Source organism: Siniperca chuatsi, linkage group LG17 (genome assembly GCF_020085105.1).
Source record: "Siniperca chuatsi isolate FFG_IHB_CAS linkage group LG17, ASM2008510v1, whole genome shotgun sequence".
Classification (NCBI taxonomy): domain Eukaryota; kingdom Metazoa; phylum Chordata; class Actinopteri; order Centrarchiformes; family Sinipercidae; genus Siniperca; species Siniperca chuatsi.
Window position 1 is genome coordinate 8,096,967 of NC_058058.1, and position 25,701 is coordinate 8,122,667.

Sequence of the window (25,701 nt, forward strand, 5' to 3'; positions counted from 1 at the left end):
ACACTGCATTCATGAGCTGCTGGAAACTAAATTCCTCCTCACATTAACAGATTCAAAGTTTGAGGAAATGTTACCAGATTATTAAAAAAAGATAAAACTTTGCCTTTGTCAGTGGTAAATAAACACATTTGTCACTTCTGTTTATTTAGCCAGACAAACCCTGATAACTTCTAAAAAGCAAGAAGCAGCATGTGTCTTCCGGGTTTGATCTTTCTGACAAAATTGCACATGAATGAAAGATATTTCCTCCGGCACGTGAATGCACACTCAATTATAGAAACACTTCTTAGAGGCACTGGAAGCATCAATAATCTCATTGGCTGATTTAGACATCAGGAGGCGGAGCCATGGAACCAAAATGTATTTAGTGAGCTAACTGGCAGACTTGGAAGGTCAGCAGGAAAGCTAGCTAGCTTACATATAGCAGTAATTAACTTGCTAGAGACTAGTAGGTCCAGCTTGACCATGGATGGTTGGGTAAAATTAACTACATTCATGAGAAGAGTCAGTTTGAACAATCTGTGTTATACGTGTTATTTGCGACTAAGAAAGTACACATTTCTGATAGTTTTGTGTTCACAAGTTGTGGTTAGTTATCATTATCTACCCTTGTTTTGCTCCTAGCACACAAATCATTCACCATTTTTGAAAAGGGAACATGTCCATTTATAATGTCACCTAACAACAGTGTTGTCACAACTTAAGCCACTTAAACTCAAACCATAATGTGTATTTGACTTAGCGTATTGAAAACACATCATCACAAGTTCTATTTGAAGGTAGCAAGGAGCAGTGTGTAGGATTTAGTGGCATCTAGTGGTGAAATTGCAGTTTGCAACCATTTGAATACCGCTCGCCTCACCCAAGTGTATAGGAGAAACTACAGTGGCTGCAAAACTCGCAAACGGCCCTCTCTACAGCCAGTGTTTGGTTTGTCCGTTCTGGGCTACTGTAGAAACATGGCGGTGCAACATGCCGACCTCCGTGGAAGGGGATCCGCTCCCTATGTAGATAAAAACGGCTTATCCTAAGTTAATGAAAACACAACGATTCTTATTTTCAGGTGATAATACACTAATGAAAACATACTTACACACTGGACCTTTAAGACCAAACTGAGTATCAGTCACTAAAGTTTATTGCAACGGTTTTATTTACATAGCTTTAGCCAGTGATTTTACTGGTTATGATAACATTATAAAAAGTAGTCCCTGAAATGTGGGGACATGGCTGCATAGCTAGAAAATAGGTCCAACGGGGCAACAAACATGAGCAGAATCTTACAGGTAGTAAACAAGTGGACACTTTAGTCAGATTAGCTTCCACTTTATATGGATGTAAAATTGAAAATAAGTGCAACCATAATAATATCTTATTGCATGGGAAAACAAGGCACCTATGGTAGGTCAAGGTTGAACCAGGAAGTAAACTGTGATGGATATTTGGGGTAAAAATCATGTCCCATCATCTGACCACTCGTGTTTCTTGCCTTGTTGGACCCATTTTTAGTGATGCTGATCTCAACAGCTAACTCGTTGAGTACACTGGTATCAGATATAAATAAAAGAGATACATAAACAAGACCCAAGTTGCCATAAACCCTAGTTTCCTTTAAGCGAACTGTTCTTTTTAAGCTCCACCTGTTGAGGTTTAACTCATCCAGTGAGATTATTACTGCAACTAGGACGTGTTTGTATAACTCAAGCTCCAGTCTGCAGATCAGACACTCTCAGACTCAAAGATACAGAAAAGTCATACAGGTTACACACAGTACCAGACATCAGATAACAACACACAGAGGTGTAAACCCAAGTTAATCTTCATTACTTACCGCTCAAAAACACAAAAGCCAAGTATGGCTGTTTACTCGACCCCACTCAAACCCAATGCAGTGCAAAGGCCTGGCATGGCATTAGTGCTGTTTGTTCTATAAGCAACACACACTACTCAGACCGTAACACCATTCTGATATTATACAATGTGTATTGTATATGTATGTGTAATATGTGTATCTAACTGTTATTAAGAGTCATGTGATGAAAATCCAGCACATATGACATCCAACAACAGCAGAATATAATCAAATGCATTGTAATGATGGGTGGAAAACACACACACACACACCAACAGATCATTCTCTCATGAGTAAAGCAAACTTAATGTCAGAGAATAAAGTTGCTTTTAGTCAGAGGTCGGCGCCATCTTTGAGTCTAGCAGAATCAAATCAGTCTGAAAATGATTGTTAGAAACTATACATGCCTGTGTATGAATTTTACAAAGCACAAGATAAATACTAGAAAACCCCAGAAGGGAACAGAGGGCGAAAGAGACATGAATGATGCAGAGTGAGAGCTCTGACTCTTCACAGAGAATATCATATAGAGGAGACAAAGCTCAAATTTCTTCACTAGTAACTGAAATAAAGAAACAAACATTTGAAGCATTTTCCTCCAAATAATTTAAACTTTAGAATTGCAGATTAAGGTTGGAAAGTAGTACATTTACTCAATATTTCAGTTTTGAGGTACTTTGCTCTAGTATTTCCATTTTATGCTACTTTATTCTTAAACGCCACTATATTTCAGAGTTAAATATTTTGCTTTTCACTACATTCATTTAGCTATAGATTTTACATGCAAAACATATGATGTTTCTAAAATTGTATCCATTTTTATAGATAAAACTACCCAAAAGTATATCAAATATTTAAAATGAGCTGAACCTCAACTACTTACATGTTAATGCATCAGTAATAATATGTAATAAAATAACAGTGACAGCAATAATTTAGCTGCACAAGTATGTTTACTTTTGATGCTTATATACATATTGTATATACATATTGTATTGAGATAATATTGTACATGTACATTTACTAAGATAGATTTTTAATGCAGGACTTTTCCTTGTAAGTATTTGTCACATAGTTCGACATTTTGGGAAATTCCCTTATTCGCTTTCTTGACAAAAGTTAGATGAGAATATCAGTTCCACTCTCATGTCTACACTAAATGTGAAGCTACAACTAGCAGGCGGTTAGCTTAGCTTAGCACAAACACAGGACAAAGACTCCAGGAAGTCACTGCTCCTGTCCAAGAAATAGTCCGGCACATAACCACCCCCACTGGAAAACAACAACTCGTCCTTTTCACTTATCTCTTTTATTCATATTAACGTTAATTAGTGAGCTTTAGAGGTGCTTATAGGCTTTGAACAGAGCTAGGCTAGCTCTTTCCACCTGTTTCCAGTCTTTAGTTTAAGCTAAGCTAACAGTCTGCTGGCTGTAGCTTCATATATACTGTACAGACATGAGAGTGGCGTCAATCTTCTCATATAACTCTCGGCAAGAAAGCACACATGTATGTATATATAAGTACTGTAAGTGTTATGTTTGAGCCCTTTGTGGCATCTGACTGAGTAACATCATGTAGGTTTTGTTCTCTTTTTAAGTTCTTCTACTGTTCTGTCCTGCTAATTTGAAACAGTAAAATACAACAGAAAACACGCAAGTGCACAGGAGACAAAAACAGATGGACAGAATCCACCATCTCGACACGAGATCTACTGAAATACGACAGCTAGTCCAGGTTGTGTGGATTTCCTGAACTGACAACATGCTGTGCACAGATGTTTTCTTTATGTGTACTGCTTCTTCTCAATGCTCTATTGTAGTGTATCACGCTGTTGACATACACAAAAGGTATGCATGACACCTACAAACACATACCACACATACACATGATAATAGTGCAATCACAACAGCGCTGCCAAGAACAACACGAGGCGCGAGGTTTGTTGTTTTTACAAGTTTTACATAACACACGCCTTGTATCATAGACTGGCCTTTCTTAAGCAACAGCACAAGCAGTCACCTCTGCTGTACGTTGGCCGGATCATTTTAACAGCATGTTTTATGACTAAGTGATAACCCGACTACCTCCTGTTGCTAGGCAACAGTGGTTTCCCCTCCTCCTCTTCTTTCTCCAATGCGGCAAGAGGAGTCTGAACTGAGCTGACTGGTGACCGACTGTTCACCTGGAGGTAGACTGATGCCTGGATCTATAAACATCAGTCCCCATCCCCCACCACACTATTACTGGTACACTGTGCAGAGCATCTCGCAAGGCCAGAAACACTGACTCTGGCTCTGCAGAAATATGATTCAGCTCCGAATTGTCCTTTCATGCTCCCGCGGTATCGGAGCATCTGTATTAGTAATGATCAAGCACAAAATCTATTCTACTGTGGCGACGAGGGAGCCGAGAGCCGAACTGCTGATTGCACTGTGGGTGATACGATCTGTAATGACACATGTGATGATGCGTGACGAATCTGAGATGAAGACAGTGCTGCTTATGTACATGTGGCAACTCAGGAGTCTGATGAAATGAGTCTGATATAACAAGTTAATTGAAATATTTATCATAATACAGCAGCGTATTTCTTCCCTCATGACAACAAAACATTTGATCAGTTTCTTGCTATAATGTGAAAAGTGGTTTTAACAAGATCCTTCTCATGTTATAAAGGTATTTTTCATGTTCATTTTGACACATTTTCCTCATTTTTAATGCATAGCAAATTATTCTGGTCTTACAAGAAACTTTTCTTGTTATAACAACATATCACTTGATCTTGTTATATCACGAAACCTTCCTGTTAAAACAACATATGGAAGTTTTTAGCCACGCTAGCAGCATGGCTCTATGGATGGCAACGTAGAACTGTCTGTCTGCGACTGAAATATCTCAACAACTATTGGATGGAAAAACTCATCTTTTTTCAATTCAGTACACTATGACCAGTTGCTTATGGTGGCTAATGTTAGCAAACTTTACATAGTTGTTGTTGGATACTAACTGCCATTACTGTTAGCTGACTTTATGACTCTCTACTCTCTCTCTTGTGCTACTGTTGCGCAACATTTTAGCATTTAACATTATCCTGTAATTGTGCCTGGTGTTCAGCAAAAGTTATATAGTCGTGCTGTAATACCTGCAAAACTAATGACATTCCAGTCAGTCTCACCTTTACTTTGTGCTTAGTGCTAATTAGCAAATGTTAGCATGCTAACATGCAAAACTAAGATGGTGAACAACACGGTAAACAACATACCGGCTTAACATTAGCATGTTACCATTGCCATTGTGAGTATGTTAGCATGCTGATGTTAGCATTTAGCTCAAAGCACCACTGTGCCTAACTACAGCTTCACAGAGCCGCTAGCATGTCTGCTGACTCTTAGTCTTGTTTGCTATAACAACACACCAACCTACATTGTTCATGTTACAACAAGAAAAGTTACTTGTAAAAGCAGAATAATTTAGTATATAGTAATAATGAGATAATGTGTCACAATAACATTAAAAATACCTTGTTTTAATGTAAAAAGGATTGTGTTACAATGAGAAACTTTTCACGTTATAACAACAAAATGAGAAAATATGTTTTTGTCATGGTGGCAGCAATACGTTACTGTAAATTACTAACCGAGCAAGAGAGGCTTAATCTCTATGGAAACAGGCTATATATGTACATAAAATAATACATAAAACCAAAATATAATACAATATATGTGCATTTAGTTGCTCTACTTTCAACAGTCACACTATAATATCCACCACCAATATCACCACCACACCAAACCACCAACAGTAAAGTGGAGGGGGATAACAAATAAAGAAGGTGTAGTGACAAGATGTAAACTCATAAACCTATGAAACAAACCAAAACATATCACAAAATATGGCTCAGTGATGTCAATGTGAAAGGGAGGCTGATCAAAAATGCAGAGGAGACTCAAATCAATGACAACCACCAACTGAAATTAAAAACCATGATGCATACGAGACCGAGAGCGTGATAAGAGGAGGGAGTAGGTGGTAAATGACCAGTCACCAAGCACAGGCAGGCAGGCAGGCCACCAGAGACGACAGTTATAATAATAAAAGAAGAAAACCAAAAACCAGATTAGGGTAAGAGGAGGGGGGAAGGTGGAGGGGTATGAATAGGAAGGGAAAGGGAGGGAAGAGGTAGCCTGGTGGACATTGACGTCGGGTCGTCCTTACTTCTGTTGGGGGAGTTCCAGAGCGTGGCAGAGGACTTGGACAGCCTGTTGTTAATGACAGGGTCCACCTGTCTCGGCAAGTTGACCGTGGAGGCCGAGCATCTGCCTGCACCAGAGAGAACGCAACAGACAACAACTGTTCACAAGGCGGCCGGGGTGCGGGCGGCCCCAGCTGAGGACTGATAAGAGATGGGGCTGCCGACTCCCTCGGTCTGGATCTGGAGGAGAGCAGGGACTCACCATTCTCTGAGGTCAAACTGGCTTCTCATTAACATTTAGAAGGAGATTAATCTGAATTCAGACTTGCGGGAAATGGGGAGGAAATTTGAGGAAAGCGTGGGAAGGGTGTGGTATAGTTAGAAATCACATTTAGAGTAACTACTTGAAGCGTTTTTTTTTTTCTTTTTTCTCAGCAAAAAAATATCACACACACGCTCTCACACACATTCAGGATCTTGAAGGAGAGAAACTTGTCTTGACCTCAGGGTCACGGGTCCAAATGAAGCAGCACGTCACATGTTTGACACCAAAAACAGGACAGTCTGGAAAGGGAAATTAGCTCACAGCTCTCTGAAAAACACTGTTCACTGTTAATGAAACATGTTCATGACAGCTACCTTGTTGCTCATCTTTCTGCCTCTGTGATCACTTTTAAATGGAGAAAATTGGTACTCAAAACATTCAATGAGGAATTATAAAGGTTTAACATCATAAATTACTGAGTAGGTCATCTGCCTCTGGCACCCCGCCCTTATAATGGTAAACCCTTCAGAAGCTATTTCCTTGAATTGCATCAGTTGGACCAGTGAGTCACAGTCTGTGAAGCGTTGCTCAACACGAAGGCTTGAGTTACTGTGAGGATGAGATATACTCCTGTCATTGTGTTTGGCTTCTATGAGTGTCCGTGTGGTTGTGGTTCATTTGAAACTCACTTTCTCTGCGGGAGGTCTGGTTGAGTCCGCCCGCCCAGGACCACCTCTGCTGGCGGATCTCGGCCCACGTCTTCTTTGTCGACCTCTTGATAGCTGCCTCATATCTCTCCTGGAGGACCACACGATCAAAACTGAGTCAGTCTTTGCACATATTCACACTCAAAACAGTTCATTTGACTGTTTAAAAGAATGGTACTGTAAATGTGAAGCTACAGACAGCAGCCGGTTAGCTTAGCTTAGCATAAAGACTGGAAAATAGCTAGCCTGGCTATGTCCAAAGGTAAGACAATTCACCTATTAGCAACTTTAAAGCTCACTGATTAACATGTTATATCTCATTTGTTTAATCTGTACAAAAACCTAAGTGTAAAAATGACATGTTGTCATTTTACAGGCGGGTTATCTGACAGATGTGTGCCGACTTCCAGGAGTCTCAATGGACACTGGTCTTTCTTTCTTTGTGCTAAGCTAACTGGCTGCTGGCTGTAGCTTCATATGTAGCGTACAGACATGACAGTGGTATAAGTCTTGTCATCACGGCAAGAAAGCAAATAAGCGTATTTCCCAAAATGTCGAACTATATCTTTAATTAGTGAGTTTAAGAGGTGCTGGTAGGTGTATTTTTGAACTTTGGAGAGAGCCAGAGTAGCTGTTTCTGCCTGCTTACAGTCTTTATGCTAATGCTAATGCTAACTATGGAGCTAATAGCCTGCAGGCCGTAGCTCCACACTTAGCACACAGACATGCGAGTGGTATTGTTCTTCTTATTTAACTTTCAAGAAGAAAGCAAACAATTCCTTTAACAATGACTCAAATTGAACAATCTACAGTTGAAAGGGAAAATAACAGTTTGGTAGAACTGCTCATAGAGCGGCATGTGTAACTTGTGACAAGGAGTCACAAGAAGACACAGTTTCATTTTGAGAGGTTGCAAGCCTAAAAGGTTGGGAACCACTGCTGGGATCAATTACAGCCAATGAAAAATCTGCACTTATGACCACTGGAAAATTGGTTGTATACGCAGCCAATACTTGGCATCACGACTGATATTCAAGATGGGACCAAATCCCTGTTACACAAGCTATTTTCCAGTGGTCAAAAATTGTGCTAAGAATTAGGCTTGCATAAACATTGGCATAGTGTTGATTTTTCCACCCTGACTTCAGTTAACACTAAATAAATGAAAGAAATCTGTCTGTATTATTGAATTTATGGACAAGATACCATAAATTACAAGCATATCAGCTCAGTGTTAATAATTAGAAACAGAAACATCAAAGGGGTAAACCATAATTTGTTCATTACACATTCCATGCGTCAATGGTTTTGAGCTACTACATCCCGAGTTAAATTTGGTTGTTTGCATTTTCTCACCTTGTTCTTTTCTAGTTTCTGTCTCTGTTTCTCCTCCAGCAGAGCTCTGCGTTTCTCAGCCTTCAGCCTCTGCTCCTCCAGCTTCCTCCTGCGCTCCTCCAGCTGGCTGTCCCTCAGGCGTCGGGCCTTCTCCTCCTTCTCCAGCCACTGGGCCTTCTTCGCCGCTGCAGGGTCACCACAGAGAGAGTAAAAAGAAAAGAATTTGACAGTAAAGTGAGAGAGAGAGAGTAATAAAAATGGTTGAAAAAAGGTTGCTGAGGATCACGTTTGTCTGAGATCTTTACTTTCAGTTTTGTTCCTGTTAGCAAAGTAAGTCAGCTAGTGTTGCCAAGTTGTTCTTTTTAAGCAAAGCCCAGTATTTCTTTCCCTAAAATGATGATAACATTATCCTAGTAATAAACTTTTTTTATATGGCACCTTTTTTAAATAATGTTTAGAAAGAGCCATGCTGGCGGCTCTGTAAGGCTGCACTTAGTCACATCGGTGCTTTTAGCTAAATGCTAACATCAACATACTAACATAAACATAAGGAAAAAGTTAACATCCTGACGTTTAGGAGGTGATATTTACCTCCATATTCATCATTTTAGTTTGTTAGCATGGTGACATTTGCCAGTTAGCACTTAGTAAGTATAGCTGAGGCTGTTGGGAATGTCATTAGTTTGGCAGATATTTGGTCATAAACCAAAGAATTGAACAAATTAAAATTCTGACCTGATGATGGTGCTATATGAAAAGTTTAGAGATGTAATAAGATGTTATAACGTGTGTGTTATTACAATTCATCCTCAGGGGAACATGAATGTGTGTACCAAACATCATGGCAATCCATCAGATAGTTGTCAAGACATTTCACTCAAACCCACAAATGTGAACCTCATGGTGGTGCTAGAGAAAAAGTCAGTAGGATTCATCCGCTGGGAACCATGAAAGTCTGTGCAAAATTAAGTGCCAATCCATCAAGTAGATGTAGACATATTGCACTGGATAAATGAAAACTGATGCTAGAAAAGAGTCAGGGATTCAATAAAATCATTCAGGACTCATCCTCTGGGGACCATAAATATCTGAACCAAATTTCATGGCAATCCATCCAATAGTTGACGAAATATTTCTGTCTGGACCAAAGTGACGGACAGACTGACATACCGACATTACCATCACTAGAGCCATGCTGCTAGCATGGCTAAAACATACAAGATACCAAAAGGCAAAACAAAAAATACATAAAAGCCAATCTACAGATTGTGTAATATAGTAATTAAACACTGATTTTAAGAAATGTCTTCTTACATAGGTTAAAAGTCACTTCTTCACTTCCAGCAGTGTACAATCACTTAAACTCCTGCCTCTACCACTGACACCCAAACAGAATGGGTGAAACAGATGTAAGACGCTGTGTTCATTACACTATAATCCTGGTAACAGTAAATAAACAGAAGTTTCCCGCTGTGTTTTACAGCTCCCTCCAGCAGATGACAGCTTTTCTTTGCACATACGCTGCTGTTGCTCATTTCTTCGGCGGAACAATTAAACAGCAATCAATCCTCTTAAATTAAAGCGCCTTTATGCTGGACAGCAGCTGTGTCGCTCTCTCCCTTATAAGTTAGATTTACATTTGTCTTATCACCTGCATTTAAGCCTGCTTACACAACATATTTTTAGCTCGGTCGAGAGTTTAAACAATGAAAAGGTCAGTATGGATGATGATGTTGGTGGGTTACATGCTGGAAAGCAATGGCATGACATTTTTCAATATTACCTCATATTGCTGTGAGTTAGATGGCATTAGAAATACTTTTTAGTGGATTTGTCTCTGCGAGGATGTAGCTGTGTTGCGAGGCGTGTTTTGTATTTAGTTCAGTATTCTGCAGCTCATCTTCACTAATGAGCCAAAGTGGCACACAAGTCTGAGCCTCATCGACAATGAGAAAGCCCTCTTCACTCCTCCATAAATCCAATTCCAGAAAAAATCCAATTATGTCTGCATTCTGTGCAGCAGGATTGAAAAATATGTCAGTTTAATGCTTGTAAGCGTGCTCTTCACATTCTCATTTTTGCAGTGATTTACCATTACACAAGCTATTCAGTGCACATCTGCTGTTACATAACAACGACGCTCACTTTTTCACAATATGTTCAGATATATTTGTTGTTTAAGGGATAAACGTACAGTAAACACGTTTTGTGACCTACATGCAACTACTGTTTTAAACAAATTGCATGCTCCACATGAAAAAAGCCTAAACATAGTACCATGTAACTACAGACAGAAACAGACTGCAGGAAACTAAACTTATCTCAGAGCAGTTAAAGCTGAATAAACCTCAGATATTATCGATAAAAAGGCAGCAGAACTCCCCTTTCACTGTGCTGCGGCTGCGGCATGACCACATTACTGATGCTAATGAAAGTGGTAATTAAATCTAATCTGTCTGAGAGGCCTGGTCTCAGTTCATGGTAATGACTGCTCATTTTTCACGGCCTGGGCTCTGTGGGACGTCTCTGCAGGGAAACGCCCACAAAGCTCTGCTCTGATTGGCTGCTCACACTTTGGCCTTCATCCACAGGGAGAAGCTCTGTGTTTAAAAACTAGATATAGTCTTTCATGTCTTTGGGCTAGCATAATATTTTCATAAGAGAGAAAAGTTTCATTCTGCAGCCACAAAGTCAAACCAAGATTATAGGTATGGGACATGCTCGCTGGGTGGGAATGCAGACAAACATAAGGTACAATTAAATTTAAATAACATGAGTGGAAAGATTTAAGCCAAAAGTTAAATTGCTGAGGGTTCACAGGGTTAAAACATTTCCCCCGAATGATGACAGAAAACCACATAAATAAAATCGATTCATGGAGGGAAGAAAGGGCACGGCTGTGATTCCCATCACAAGTCTGATTGTTCCTAAATGGCATGACTGCTGCGGACGCTGAGGGTTTTAGTGAAGCCCCTTACCTTGCAGCTGAGTTTGCTGTTCTGAAAGCCATGCAAGGAGAAACAATAAGAGACGTAAATAACCGTCAGTCACGTCAGAGCAGAGTGACAGAGGAAAAGTTAATACTACATTAAGAATTGAATAGAAGATGTGCATGCATCGAGTTGGTTACAACAAATTCCCACTTCATGCATCACCAAGAAAATCCAATTTGTTCAAAGTTAAAAAAGAGTTAAGCCCAAAATATTAGATGTTGTTTTATAATTTCTTACCGATATATCTGGCTCGTTCCTCCCTCCGCTCCTTGGCAAGTTTCTGTCGTTGCTCTGAGCTCATCGAATCTGTAGGGGAAAAAATATATAAAGCTTTCAGTTGAATCTTTCATCTTAAACCTGCAATAACTGATTTTTTCGCCACTTGGGGGGCAGTGCAACAAGCTGTTATCACAACACTGACATACCATCACCTTGACGAGTGATGGCGAACATGTTACCAACAGTTACTTATTTAAACATCCAGCAGTTACGGAGCAACATTATCATTCATTCTGAGTCGTTTGTGTCCACCTGATGAATGTAAGTTCAATATTCACTCTTCTTATAGCTTTGCTTTGGTCTCCACCAACTCCTGAGGGAAATATCTGGCTCTTTAGCTGCTAAATGCTCCACTATGTTCACCAGCTAGTTGCTAACTGTGTCTGAATGAAAATTCAACAGAAATGCGCAATTCCTGAAACAATGTCCCTGTTACTTTGATTAATCCACAATCCAGCAAACAGATTTTAGTGGAACTGCTTTGTACCATAGAAATAGTCCAGTGGAAAACAGCTGACAGTATTTTCTGTGGATAATCTGGAGTAACAGGGACATGCTGTTAAATTTTTACTGTACATTTCTAATAAATTCCCCACTTTCCAGCTGTCTACCTTTAAAGGGTTAATTCACCCAAATTATAAAACAATTTCTTCAGCAAAAGTAAGTTCCAATGAAAAACTGTTCACAGTGAGGGCTGTGGGTTGTCCAGAGTAACAGGGCCATTGTTTCTGGAAAGACACGTTGCTTGCAGACTTTTTTATGTGTCATTTTCTTCAAAGCTGTGAGCACCACAAACAAGATTTGATTTGACTTCCACTGCATTGGGGTGGTGGCAGAAGTCTCAAAGACATACAGCATACATATCTCAAAACCTGGAAATAATAAACCAAAAGTATTTGCATGGATAGATTTCACACAGAAAATGATTGAATTATTGTGTCATTTGGCTGAACTAAGCCTTTAACATGTTACAGATATATACATATAACTTCTTAACACTCATCATAGAAGTAAAAATGCCAGAGGAAGTTTCATTCAGATCTGCAGGTTTCATTCATTGATTCAACTTCAAGGTCAATGCAGCGCCATCTCTCCGTACACTGACGATGTTAAACTCAACTATAAATGTGATGTACATGTGATTTTCAGCCGTTCTCATCTGCATGAATCCTGATACACTTTGAAAGACGCAGCGGTGTAACAAGGATTTGTGTGCCTTAAAACTGGCTGTGAAAAGCCACGACTGAAGAGCCGTACACACCGTTGAAAACCAGGACCCCTGGGGTGCTCACTGATCCTTTTGCGGTTCTTCTCCATGCTATGTAAGATGTATGCCACGCATTCTCAACCAAACGCAGAGGGCCCTGCAGCAATTCAGCCCCGTCTCCATGGCAACCTGAATCCTCCCCCCGCCTCCCTCCCCGCCTTTCAGAGAGTTTCCTACACGGCTTTACACTGGTTGGCATATCTGGCTGATATGCAGAGACTATGAGGTGCAGAGAAAAATTATTCGCATCGGTCTGGAGGTCTCGTCCCACTGAAATGTCACTTAATGCCTCAGTCCCTCCTCCCTCCACCTCCCCCCCACCCCACCATCAGTCTTCCTCAACACTATACATCCTGTCTCCCCGTAGCAAATGATGATTTGGCTTTCAGCCACTACCATCTCTCTGGTGGGAATGACTCAATAAACACTGAAACTTCCATTAAGACAAAATAGTATCTAAGTGTTTTTGTTAAAACTTAATTTTTCCCCAGAATGTGGGAGGCACTGCAGTGTTTTATGGGAGCAACTGAACGATTAACAGGGAGCAGGTTTTGATCAGAAAACAAATCAGCTCACAGTCTGATACATGGCCAGTGGCAGTGGAGGAAAATGCTGACGCCACATTTTACACTTTATCAGCGATTAAACAGCTAATACTGTGAAACAAAGGGTGGAAAATGGACCAGTTTGTAACAAAAAAGAGGGACATTGCAGAATTTTCTTCTGCTTCCAATTTCCAACAGTTTGTAGCTACTGTTTATTTGCCATTATAACACCACATTGTGGCAACTATGACCTTGCATTGTGTCGGGTTGAAAGGCATTTGAATGAGCACCAATATCTCCCTACTGCATCCTTCTGCCTTAATTACCTTTTTATACCTGGAACCCAGCATCTATCTGATCCCAGCACTCTGCTGCCTGCCCGATCCCTGCAAGTGCCAACACTGCACGGTATAGCAGTCCCTCTCATGTATTATTGCTTATATATGCCAGAAAAGTAGCTTATCGTCTCAAAGATCAAACTAATTGCTGCCGATAAATATTAGCATGAAAACAGTCAAAGCCACAATGTGTAGAATTTGAAAATGACCCCTTAGTGATTGGCAGTTGACGCTGCTAACACAGCCCCTTTCGCAGGGATTTTCTTTTTCACAACAAAAGCTTACCATCAGAATAATTTGAAAGATGCTATAATCACATAAGAATTCATAGTGGACACATACACTTCTTAACTTGCCAGTAAAAGCACAAATTACTGAGCTAAACACTCATTTTTAATAATTCTGTAATAATGCATAGAATCTATCAAATGTGGGTTTGTGTTCACTGCCTAAAAAATGCTCCAAAAGTATGTAGACTCCCCTGTACTTTTGGGGCTGTTTTTTATGGTTGGCTTAAGCCAAGGGAAAGGTTAATGCTATGGCATACAATGATATGTTAGATAGTAGTTTGCTTTGAACTTTGTGGCAACAGTTTGTGGCAACTTTCGTGTTTCAACATGACAATGAATTTGTGCACATAGTCAAATCCACAGTTTGGTGTGGAAGAATTTGACTGGCCTGCACTGAGCCCCGACCTCAACCCCATCCAACACCTTTGGGGTGAACTGGAACAGCGATTGTGAACCAGACCTCATTGCCCAACAGCAGTGGCCGACATCACTAATGCTCTGGTGGCCTGAATGTGAGCAAACCCCTGCAGTCAGAGTCCAAAACCTTGTGGAAAGTCTTACCAGGAGAGTGGAGGCTGTTCTAACAGCACATTAATCCCCATGGTTTAGGAATGAGATGTTCAACATCACATCTCACATGTAATGTTCACGTGTACATACAGTTTTTGCTATGTAGTGTACATAACAGTAAATAATCAGACATATAATAATTTATCTAATTTGGGTTTGATGTTTCACTGGCTAAATCTAATAAATTTGGTGGTTTCAAGTTAGGCAAATGTTGCTGTTTTGGACTTTGCAAGCTAAACCAAGACTCACTCTTGTGCATATATGACAGATAATGACCAACAACACCATCCAAAACTCTACCTTTCTTGGGCTGAGGGCTGCTGCTGGTGCCCGGGGTGGAGGGCCTGACATCTGTCTTGGAGGAGGCATCTGTCTTGGTGGGAGTCTCTGTTTGGGGGCTGGAGTCTGTTTTAGGAGAGAGGTCTGTGATGGCTGAGTCATCTGAAGTTTGAGGGTCCTTCCCCAAAGACTTGTCCCCATTCTGGATGGACTCTGTCTGCAGGGGCAGAGCTGGAAGACAGAAAAAGACAAATTGATTATTAACAAGATACCACAGTGAAAAATAGAATTTGCTGATCCTGATAGCAGATGTTTATTTTCCACATCTAACTCGGTGAATTAAGGATTTATTTCGACCAAACCAGAGTTGGTGATTGCTGGAACAGTGCAAAGACAAACCAAGGCAGTTTTGGTGAGTTTTGTTCTGTCGAGTTTGAATGAAGTGTTACGTTGTTACGATGATCTGCGAGGTAAAATTACTTTATTTGTCAATGGAGTTTGGTGGCTTTGAGGAGAGCGATATAATAGCTGTTTCTGGTTAAACAAAAAGGATCTTTCTCTTTAACAAAAAGGTCTATCTTTGTAGGGTCCTTTCCATAATGTTGTCAGACACTTATAATAACAACGTGAGCCTGTCAGTGGCAAAAACAAGCTCTTTTAGTGGACGTACATTGACGGTGCGCAACTGCCCGGATAATTACATTGCAGCCTGATTGGCTGCTGCCGGCTGCATCCCCCTTGCTCAATACTGGACCAATTTTAAAAATTGTTGTCCCAATTAGTCACTTAAATGCAAAAACATAGGAAAATAGGGTCCAGGTTGAAAAATAATCATGATAACCTATGTACATTGCTTTTTTTGTGCTGTCAGTGCTTTTTGTCTAATATATGATGTCTTGCTGTTGTGTCATTCACCATTAGTGTGCAGTCTCCAAGGTGACGATTCCATTAAACGCTAGTGACTTTTTTTCCTCATCCATTGCTAACACTATAAACCTGGAAATCGCTTTTTGACTTCATTAACACTCTCATTAGAAATCACTAACATCTCTTTCACACGTAATTCACACACATCAGGCGATCCGCAACTTCCCCCTCCATCCCTGAAGGTTTTAGTCCTGCAGAGAAAAGGCCTCCTGTCAACAGTGTTAAACACACCAGCAGTAGGTGAGACACAAGTGGGGGAGAGGCTAAGATACACATTGATTTTTCCTGTAGAGGAGGAGGAAAACATTGGAGATTGTTGTGTAAGTCTATTTCAGCTTGCTTCCCTAAAAAGAAGAAATTCTTACATAGTGATTATCATGGGGATAATTAATGATAGATTGGCTTAATTATCCCCATAGAGCCACCTAAACGGATCTATAAATCCCTTGACTTCACTGTGGGGCATGAAAAGATCATGGCTGCTCAAGCTGTAAATTAGTCAACAAAAAGTTCCATAATCAAATAATTGTTAAAGTCATTTTTAAGTAAAAATGCCAAACATTTGCTGGTTTCAGCTTCTCAAATGATGATTTGTTGCTTTTCTCTGTTTTAAATGATTATCTATGATTATTATCTTTTGGGTTTTGCACTGTTGATCGGACAAAACAAGCAAATTGAAGATGTTGCCTTAGATTCTGGAACATTTTAATGGACATTTTTCAATATTTTCCTATATTTTATGAACTAAACGAGTACTTGAGTGATTTAGTATTGCACTTCTATAAAGGCGGGGGACTTGTGAGAGACAAATTTAAAAACAAATGGTCAAAAGCAAAAAGTCGTAACTACGTATGGGAACCTTGGATTTTTCTGAAAGCTCTGATATATCACACTTTCTATTACTTTTTACATACAAATTACAAACAAATTCCTTGTATGTGAAAACCTACTTGGCAATAAACCTGTTTCTGATTCTGATTATATCAAATCATTCAGTAATGTCTCTTGAGTAGTTTTCTTAGACTTGACAAAGCTCCTCCTAAAGCCACAGAAGACATTATGCAACTGTTTTCACCGGCTGTGTGGTACTCATGATCAACTTTGACATGTAAAGTTGGAAGAGTACCCCTACATTATCGATGAAAATAATCAATACTTGCAGTCCTATATTCAATATAATGTTTTATGTATCATGAAGCCTCTAGAAGTGTGTATGAAAACTTCCTAACATGAGCACCATTGATGGCTCCACACAGATCCGGTCATGAGGCCAGACATCCTGACCTCAGACCCTTACGGAGGGTGACAAAGAGGCAGCAAAAAGCAACAAAACACATCCTGTTTTAATCCCTGCTCTGACTTTGTTTTCACACTCAGCCACCCTGCTGATACTGTCACTGAGTTAGGCTGCTCAGCTGCCTCCCTCCCTTTATCCCTCTCTGGTTGTCACACTGAAGAAGTCTGTGACGAACTGAGGCAGAGCTGCAATGACGCATGGAGGGGGGGCTGGAGCAGGAAGAAGAAGAAGGGACAATTTGTGCACTTCTACAAGGACATGTGGAGGGTGAGAAGAGAGATTTATAGAGAAAGGAAAGCTGGAGGACAATGAGAGCGTGGAAAAATGGTGCAGCAGGCTGTTTTTATATTGACAGAGGAGAAAAAAGGGAGTGTAGGATTTGAAAAGACAAAAAGGAAGAGAGATAAAGACAGAAACAGCTAAGGCCCAGAGCTGGAGAAATAATGAGACGGGAGCTCAGAGATAGTGTGGTAAGAAGGTGAGAGGCTGCAGGTTCGTGGCCAGTTCTCCACTCAAGTCAGCCAACAGTGGGCAGATGGAGCGTGACGCTCTCCTCAGGCCCATCCAAACACTCACCAAACCACATAAATCACAGATTAACACTTGGCTCCTCTCCAGCTACCCCCACTGTACTTCAACACCGAGCTTAATGCACAGGTTGCACTATAGAATACAAATGGAGGAATAATAGGACGTGAATTGGAGCCCCATGTGTGTTTAGGTAAGACAGCAACTGTAAGAAAACAGATGCAGCATCATGTTCAAACAGGACGGCACTGCTTCTACCTGATGTTGAAAAACGGATTAGGATTTGGCAAAAAGAGGATTGCAGTGCTCCTCCTTACTTGAGAAGATTACTTGTTCACCAAGTGTGGAAGACCTTTTGAATTTGATCAGTTTACCAGCCTTACATGGCTGTAAGAGACACCGTGAGTCCAAATTAGGAATGATTAGGACGACTAAGATCACTTGAATTCCTAGAATTTAAATTATTCATGGACGGAAAAAAGAGTATATAGCTAAAAGACAAAAAAAAAAGCACATTAACAAGTGGTGCTGATTATACTGCCACCATAACACTGTCAGAAAAAGATGACGCATAAAACCCTTTCTTACCCTCTCCTTTTAACAGTTTCTATTGTGAAGTATGGTTTTCTGTTGTCTTTATCTATGGTTTTATTTTATAGATATTTATTTCCTATGTTTTGGTAACAAGCATGATTGACTGAAATAAATAAGTAGAAAGCGTCCAACACTACTGTCTGGTGACCTGTCCCCTCTCTCTGTATCATCCATGTACGTCTGCCCAAATATGATCATTTTAGGGTTGTAGGACTATTGTCCAGGTCATATGTTCCACTTTTTGGGTGTGATTGCTTATGAACATCTAGGAAATAAAGTTTATTGTACTGTAATCTTGATTGAATACCTTTGACGTCTATGTGCAAACCAGGTACCACTGTGATAAGCTGCACAGAAAAGACTACAGAACAAAGGCTGGCTATGGACGAGATCTCTCATATGACTAGTTTATGCTGCAGAGTTGACTCTAACTAGTTATTACCATAAGCACAGCATGGGTGTGGCTGTTGTGTGGTTTTTTTTTTGCATCTAAACTGCACTGTAAGAGAGGAGTGATGATAGGCGTTGTGTTAAAGCAAGACTACAGTATAAACTTTGAAAGAAGAAATACCACATTCTCCCTCTTACAAATGAAAAGTTGGGTCCAGAACTTGCCTGAGAATCATCCCATTTTTAAGTTTTCTTCAGTATAAAAGTAATCCAGTGATAGTTGTCTGTACATCCATGGATACATTGCAAACAGGAGTGCCAATTTGCAAAAATGTAACTCAATACAGGCAAAAAAAAAAAACATCAACATCATATAGCTCAATGAATCCATGGCAATATTATATTATACTTCCTATTTACATCCCCTAAAGCATTATGGGAACTGTATTTCCAAACGTTAGATAATGATTATACCTCACATAGAAGTAAGAGCAAGAATAATAATAGAAGTGACATAAACCATGAATATTAACTTTTTTCAAGTTTGTTGCAATATATATATATATTTTACATTACTGAGGCGCAGAATGTCCTGTTGACGATGGGGGTTTTGCATCTACCAACAGTTATTCTACATTCAACAGAAATGTATTGGCAAAATTTCACAATTGCTTCCAGTGTACTAACAATTACTTGCTTACTTACTTATGAAAACTACAGCCCTAATATGGGATAATACTTTAATTGAACTATGCAGCCGTAATATTAATATACATGTTTTCAGTGGTTTCCCTGCAACAACAACAAATTAATATCAATACAGCCTTGCAGAAATACATGTTCAGTGTCAAGTCAACAAGTGCATCTTTTGCCCGTGATCAGCCATTCATGTGACAGGCTCCATTTAACACAGAAACACAAATTCAGCATGATGTTCACCCGTTGCTCCCTCCCTCCCTCCTCCCCCTCAGCTCCTCGTCCCTCCACTGCCATCTCAGGTTTCTGTGCCACTGTGACAGACTCTGGGTTTATAAATAGCGTTAAGCACCATACTGAGAATGTCGGCCATAAAAGGGGCTGGCTTCTGTCGAGGCACCTTGGGACGGCACAGTGACCACAAACTGCAGCATGTGGTACACCAGATTTACTGTGCAGGCAGGGCAGGAAACATAACTTTGTTTGTATGTGGGCCACATTGGCTGGTACATTCCAAATCCATCTGGCATAAATACTGTTTTAACCAATTATAGAATAAAACAGAGAAATGAGGCTTGGTAACCTGCCAAACTGGGAGCCAAACTTAAATTAAATTTCAACCACAGCTGAAATTTACCAATGATGGTCAGTTAATCTTTCAATGTTTTCCCTGAGACAGCTGAGGAAGTATGGATGCTTATACTTCTAGTTCTAATGCACTGCATTTCCCAGAATTCCTTTTTTAAAGGCACCTGAGAGCAGATATGACAGTTGTGGTTTGTATGTGCATGTACAGGGACTGAGAGAAAACAGTGATAGAAACAGTGTGGGGAAAAAAGCAGCTATGAAAACAAAAAATAAACAATTAAAATTGTCCCAGAAATGTGAGGTACGTTCCATTTTTGTGTTTAAGTATTTTCCAGTAGATCTTCCCTTTAATTTGGCACCCAAGTAAGAGATGGGCTGTGCATGAAGGGAACTTACAGTACAAGCAGACCGAACGCGATGAGTTTGTAAGAGGGGAGGCATATCCGTCACGAGGAGTATGAGGGCCAGTAGGCCAACCAATCACATTTTCTCTCATTTCCTCCCTGTGTTCAGTCTGGCTTTACCGTTACAGCGTGGACATTGTCACAAAAAGAAAGTTTGGGGGAATTTTTCCCATTTTTCTTACTATGCAATTGAACTCATTTTGCACACAGTTTGTATTTGGGGTGGTCGAGATAAGCCTGATTGAGCTCAGTTTTTAGAGCCAACAGCTCATCCAACAAGGATTATAAAGAGTACGGTCTAGACCTGCTCTATAGGAAAAGTGCAATGAGATAACGTCTGTTATGATTGGCACTATATAAATAAAATTGAATTGAATTGAAGTAAAGAAATACACCTTTAAGGGGCATCGTGGTGGCTTAGTGATTAAGACGCGTGCCATATACTGTGATTTCGATGTTCCTGGTTCGATGACGGGGGAGGGTCCGTGCAGAGCCCTGTGCAGACGTCCATGTGCAGCCCAAAATTTGCGAAGGCTTGTTTCGTGCACTGTACGTATGTACTGTATTCCATATCCATGGTCCTATTCTCGTTAAGCGGCCGTACGCAGCATTTTCTTTTTTTTTACTTTTTCATGTTGTTCAGCCAAATACAACAAACAGATGAGCTCTTCTTCTTGCTGTCAGCAGGTCGCCATCATGTTTTCTAGTGTGCATGTGTAGAACGTGTCTGCATATGCAGACCTCCGATTGTAGTTTGCATTGAAGCTTGTGCGCATCAGCTGTCCGAGTACAAGTCTGCAGCTGTCCTCTTCTGTACTGAAGTATGATCAAGGCTTAAGCCATGACAGTGTGACAGTGAGCCAGCATGCACAATACCGGGACCTGAAAACCAAAGCAGCTACACGGAATTAAGCCATCATTGATTTTATTATTTACACATGTGCTTTTCCAACTGTGTCAAACATGTCTTCTGTGAAAAAGGCCTGTTAGCAGTTTTTGACTTGTAGTCTTCACGTCAACATCCAAGTTGTAATTACCACTGCATTATAAACTGTATAATCATACTGGCAACTGAGTGTATATTGTAAATATTGTATTAACAAAGTTCCTAACTCAGATATTAACATGGGATTGAAAAATTTAATTACATCAAACTGTTTCACTCCCTGTTTACATGCGCCTATAGCCGTTTGGGATGCATTTGTATATTCTGGGAAAAGCTGTTGTAATATAATAGTAGATTTTATACTACGTATCTACTTGAGAAAATATTTGTTAAAGAAGTTTCTTTAAAAAAAGCTATTATGAGTTTGGCTCATTGCAAGTACAGTAAATAGGGAAAATATTAAAAGGGAACTATCTCTTTAATCAGTCTTTTTTGAAAGGTGGAGGGAAGCAGAACCCCATGTTGTGTGAAGCAGGTCAGACTATTGTTTGGAGTTATGTGCATGAGAGAGCCAGTATGTGAACGTATGTGTGTGTGTCTTTGTGATGAGTGGGACATGTTGGATCTGGGTCAGGCCAACCTCAGGAATCCCTGGCATCCACATTTCTCTTGCACGTGTTTATAAAGCAAATGTGTGTCTTCTGTATGAGTCTGCACGGCCTGCATGTTCCAGGGAATCAAAGGATCAAAATCATCCAAAAAAAGAAGAGATTAAATACTGTATGTGTTGTCAAAGTAACAGGACAATATTTGATTGATTTCCACAAAATGCACAATGTCAAGTGACTCCAGGAACTATTCTAACCAAACACAGACATTTTGTTTCACTTCTTATTTCACAACCTTCTGCAGGATGTGTTTGACTGCTTACACACTGTCAAAGAGCACATGCGCCTTTGAAGGACGCCTCCACCACCTCTTCCTCTATGGATGTAAAAAAACGGAAACGCTCTTGGGCAACAAGTATCCACGCCCAAGGGAAAAGCAGAGGAAGAACATTCCTGGGACATTGGTGTTGAGAGTAACAACAGCCAAAACACACGCCTCCAGTTCAGATGTCTGGAGAGCTAAAACCTGTGAGTGTGTGTGAAATATTCACGAAATAAAATTACTAGGTAAATATTCTGTACACCAATTTCCACCTTAACAGCAGGAAGAAAAGATATCTATTGTCCATTGTACTAAACTGAAAATCCACTTCCTCAGCTCCATCTCATGACAAACAACAATGAGAACTAAGTAAACCAAAAGGTCACTGAGTCCAAATTCAAGCATGTATGATACATAAAAACCCCCCAGAAATAAAATATCAACCACACCACTGCCTCTGAGGGCACAGGAAAATTTCAGGCCTCACGAACAAATGCTGCACGAACCTTTGAATCCCTCAGATTCTTCCATTACGCTGTGAGAGTTCACCAGACCAACAGCTGTGTTTGCAATGAGTTCCAGGTCACAGCAACAACATGCACAGCTACTAATCACTGTCACAGAAGACGAAATGTGGCTTCTCTGTACTGATGAAAGCCAAGAAACCTTCACTTTAAAGCTAGGTTTCAATTACAGACCACTTACTCTCAAAACTACTGTGTGTCAGCTGTTAAAGACAATGCTGCCTTTTCTCTTTGGACTGAATGTGCATATCTGGCTAGAAGTTAGCATAGTTGACCATTCATGGAGCCACGCCACCCTTAGCAACTGCGGATACGCCTGTCAAGTGCCGTGCTTAGTCATTTTTGAAAATATGAGTCTTCAGTTTCACACAGAAGTAGACAAAATAAGACTTCTCATTTCAAGCCGACGACGAGTATTTAGTCACCTGAAATGACGACAGACGCTATCAGATTTTATCATCTGTAGCTAGCAAGCACAAGCTAATGCTCGCACTCAAACTCAGTGAGTTGGTCAAAAGCCCTGTCTTCAGCTGACTTTTTAATGTTTCCAGTTGACTTGTTTTAAATGAGAACCTGTAAAAGGGTATTAAATATGCACATCTTTTCTACATACATGATGTGATGCTAAAATATGGAGGGTAAAGCTAAAGTTCAAAAGGTAAAAACACCCTCACCAGCAGATCCATAGCAGACCTGAAAATAAAGGAGGAACATTGTGTATCACAGGGTATAGCTAGTAAGCCCCATTATTATGTACAGTATTATTTATAAAAATGAAATGACAATGTTATTCGTTCTAACATAACCCTTAGATGGTTTCGATGCTTCCTATAGGAAAAACGTACTTGGACAAGAACCACAGTGGTTAGATTTATGCAGTGGATGTTCCAGGTTACGTAACCTGTACCCCCACATAATAAAGTGGATGGCTAATAACATGCTCCTTGCCTTTGGAAGTAACACTCAGTAATACTGTAGGTAGTAAGCTAGTTAGCCGCACATGCTAACGACGGCAGCTCACTTTAGAGCAGATAAACACAAATAAATCAGCATTAGCATGAGCAGCCTTGTTAAAAGCAACAGAAGTTTAGTTACTGTCTGTTTACTGTGTTTATTTACAACAGCAGCCTAGTTGGTTGATTCGGAATAACGTTGGCATTGTTGTTCCTCTAACTAACAAGAGCTAACTGGCTAAATTTGCTAGCTTAGGAGAGGCGAGGGTTGAGAGGGTGGTGACCACTGTCACTCCCATAATGAAATAAAAAGGTAGCTATAAAAAGGTCATTTTGAAATAAAATGTATATAATGAAAAGATTCCTAAAATTCGGTTATTATGAAAATGAATGATGAAATAATATTTCATAATAATGATGAGTTGAATAATTCCTTCAGTTACTTCATAAATTATTGATTCATTTATATATTTTAGGCAATTTATTCATATGCTTATGTCATAATGTATTTTTTATTTATTTAATATTGAACATTTTGGGGCTCCATAAGTGAGCACCACAAACCCCCAAAAATTGACTAATCAGGACACACGATGCTGGTTTATAATAGTAAAGATCAGTGTGAAGGACCATATTCTCGTTATCTCAACCCTTCCCTGTCTTTGAATACAGGGTAAAAACAGGACAAGCTATTAAAAGTATTTAACAAGTACTACAGAGAGTGTTTGGGTCTGAACATGAGCGCTAAAATAGATTGAGTCAGAATGGTGAGGGGCAGTCGACAGGATGTTACTCCACTGCAAACAGGAGGGATCTCCAGATGCTTTTAACCACAAAGAAGTGGGTTACCCAGTCATAAAGACACAAAACAGAGCCAACCATGAATCATATATGGATCATCTATTATTCACCTTTTCCTCCTTCTCTATTCACCAGCTCAGTGTTGATACTAAAAATAAGGTCAAAGGTGATCCAGCGAGAAAAGGGTAAGATTTTTGAACCATTTTTAAATGCCGGGTGCTGAGAAAAGCTTTTCTTCGAGACAGGGAGAAAATAGCTCAGGCGTGGTTTGTTGTGACTGAGGCTGTAGTCAGGGAGATTCACTTCCTCAGTCATGACCTCATCATTAGGTAATCTCCACGACATAGCAACGGTAAGCAAGGTACATGATGTAACTAAACACAAGTTACCACAAATTAAGTTTCTCTTCATGCTGAAGGCTAAGAGAATGAGCGGAGCAATAACTATACAGTAGCAACAGACCAACTCAGCCATTAACACACTCTACAAGGTTGTACGGAACAAGCCTGAACTGCTGATCTGGCCAAACAGAAGTATGGCTACTGCTTTAAGAGTGACAAAGAGGAAACAAGAGGGTACCGCAAGAAATGTGTCCATAGCACAGAGCATCAAAAACTGTCAAGTACCGAAAGCTGGCATTCAATGTCTGCTCAGATCTGTAACCTTGTTTATTCCTTGAGCGACAGACTTTTTAAATCAGACTTTTGTTAATTTTAGACAATTTTATTAAAGCTGCATTAATCTATTTTGTTATATTAACAATTGACAATTAACAAAATGATTACGTGCAACGTGAAGGGTGTCGCTCACAGCAAAATAAACCTACAGAGAATTATCACCCGACTCTGCAGAACTGAAACATTTTTTTATTATTGCCCAAACTCAGGCATCATTTCAGCACTAGAGCAGAACAAATTCAAACAATACTCAGCCCTGTATAGCACCACTGAAAAAAAGAAGTTAAAAAGGGATTTGCCTGCATAAAATGTGATGGAGAGATAATGTCAATGAAACAATCAGTTACATAAAACAGAGACAACAAGTGAAACAAAAGACAGAAACGAAAAGCAAACAGAGATCTGCAGTAACAATGATTCACACTGCAGATCGTTTATTTCTCTTAGAACCGCAGACCACCAGCCTCCTTCAGACACTGACCACTTACTGCATCAGAGCCTGGAAGAGAGTCTGCAAGCAAATCCTATTTATGTTTTTACAAAGCCACCATGCTCCTAATTACATCTAGTCTTTTCTTTTTCTTTTTCTATAT

At 39.9% G+C, this 25,701-nt stretch overlaps 1 protein-coding gene across 8 annotated transcripts in view; it reads right to left on the bottom strand.

The window, feature by feature from the left end:
* The window catches only part of LOC122865031 (MAP7 domain-containing protein 1-like), a 46,640-nt gene that overhangs the window by 11,360 nt on the left and 9,579 nt on the right, over positions 1-25,701 (bottom strand). For 4 of the 8 annotated variants that reach the window (XM_044172950.1, XM_044172948.1, XM_044172947.1 and 1 more), the window contains exons 2-7: positions 14,935-15,144; positions 11,583-11,651; positions 11,331-11,351; positions 8,374-8,537; positions 7,000-7,108; positions 6,069-6,173 (exon numbers count right to left, since the gene is read on the bottom strand). In XM_044172950.1, coding sequence (XP_044028885.1) covers positions 6,069-6,173; positions 7,000-7,108; positions 8,374-8,537; positions 11,331-11,351; positions 11,583-11,651; positions 14,935-15,144 — 678 coding nt within the window. The remainder of the gene's footprint in view (positions 1-6,068; positions 6,174-6,999; positions 7,109-8,373; positions 8,538-11,330; positions 11,352-11,582; positions 11,652-14,934; positions 15,145-25,701) is intronic. The other 4 variants (XM_044172953.1, XM_044172951.1, XM_044172949.1 and 1 more) reach the window with 3 other exon arrangements.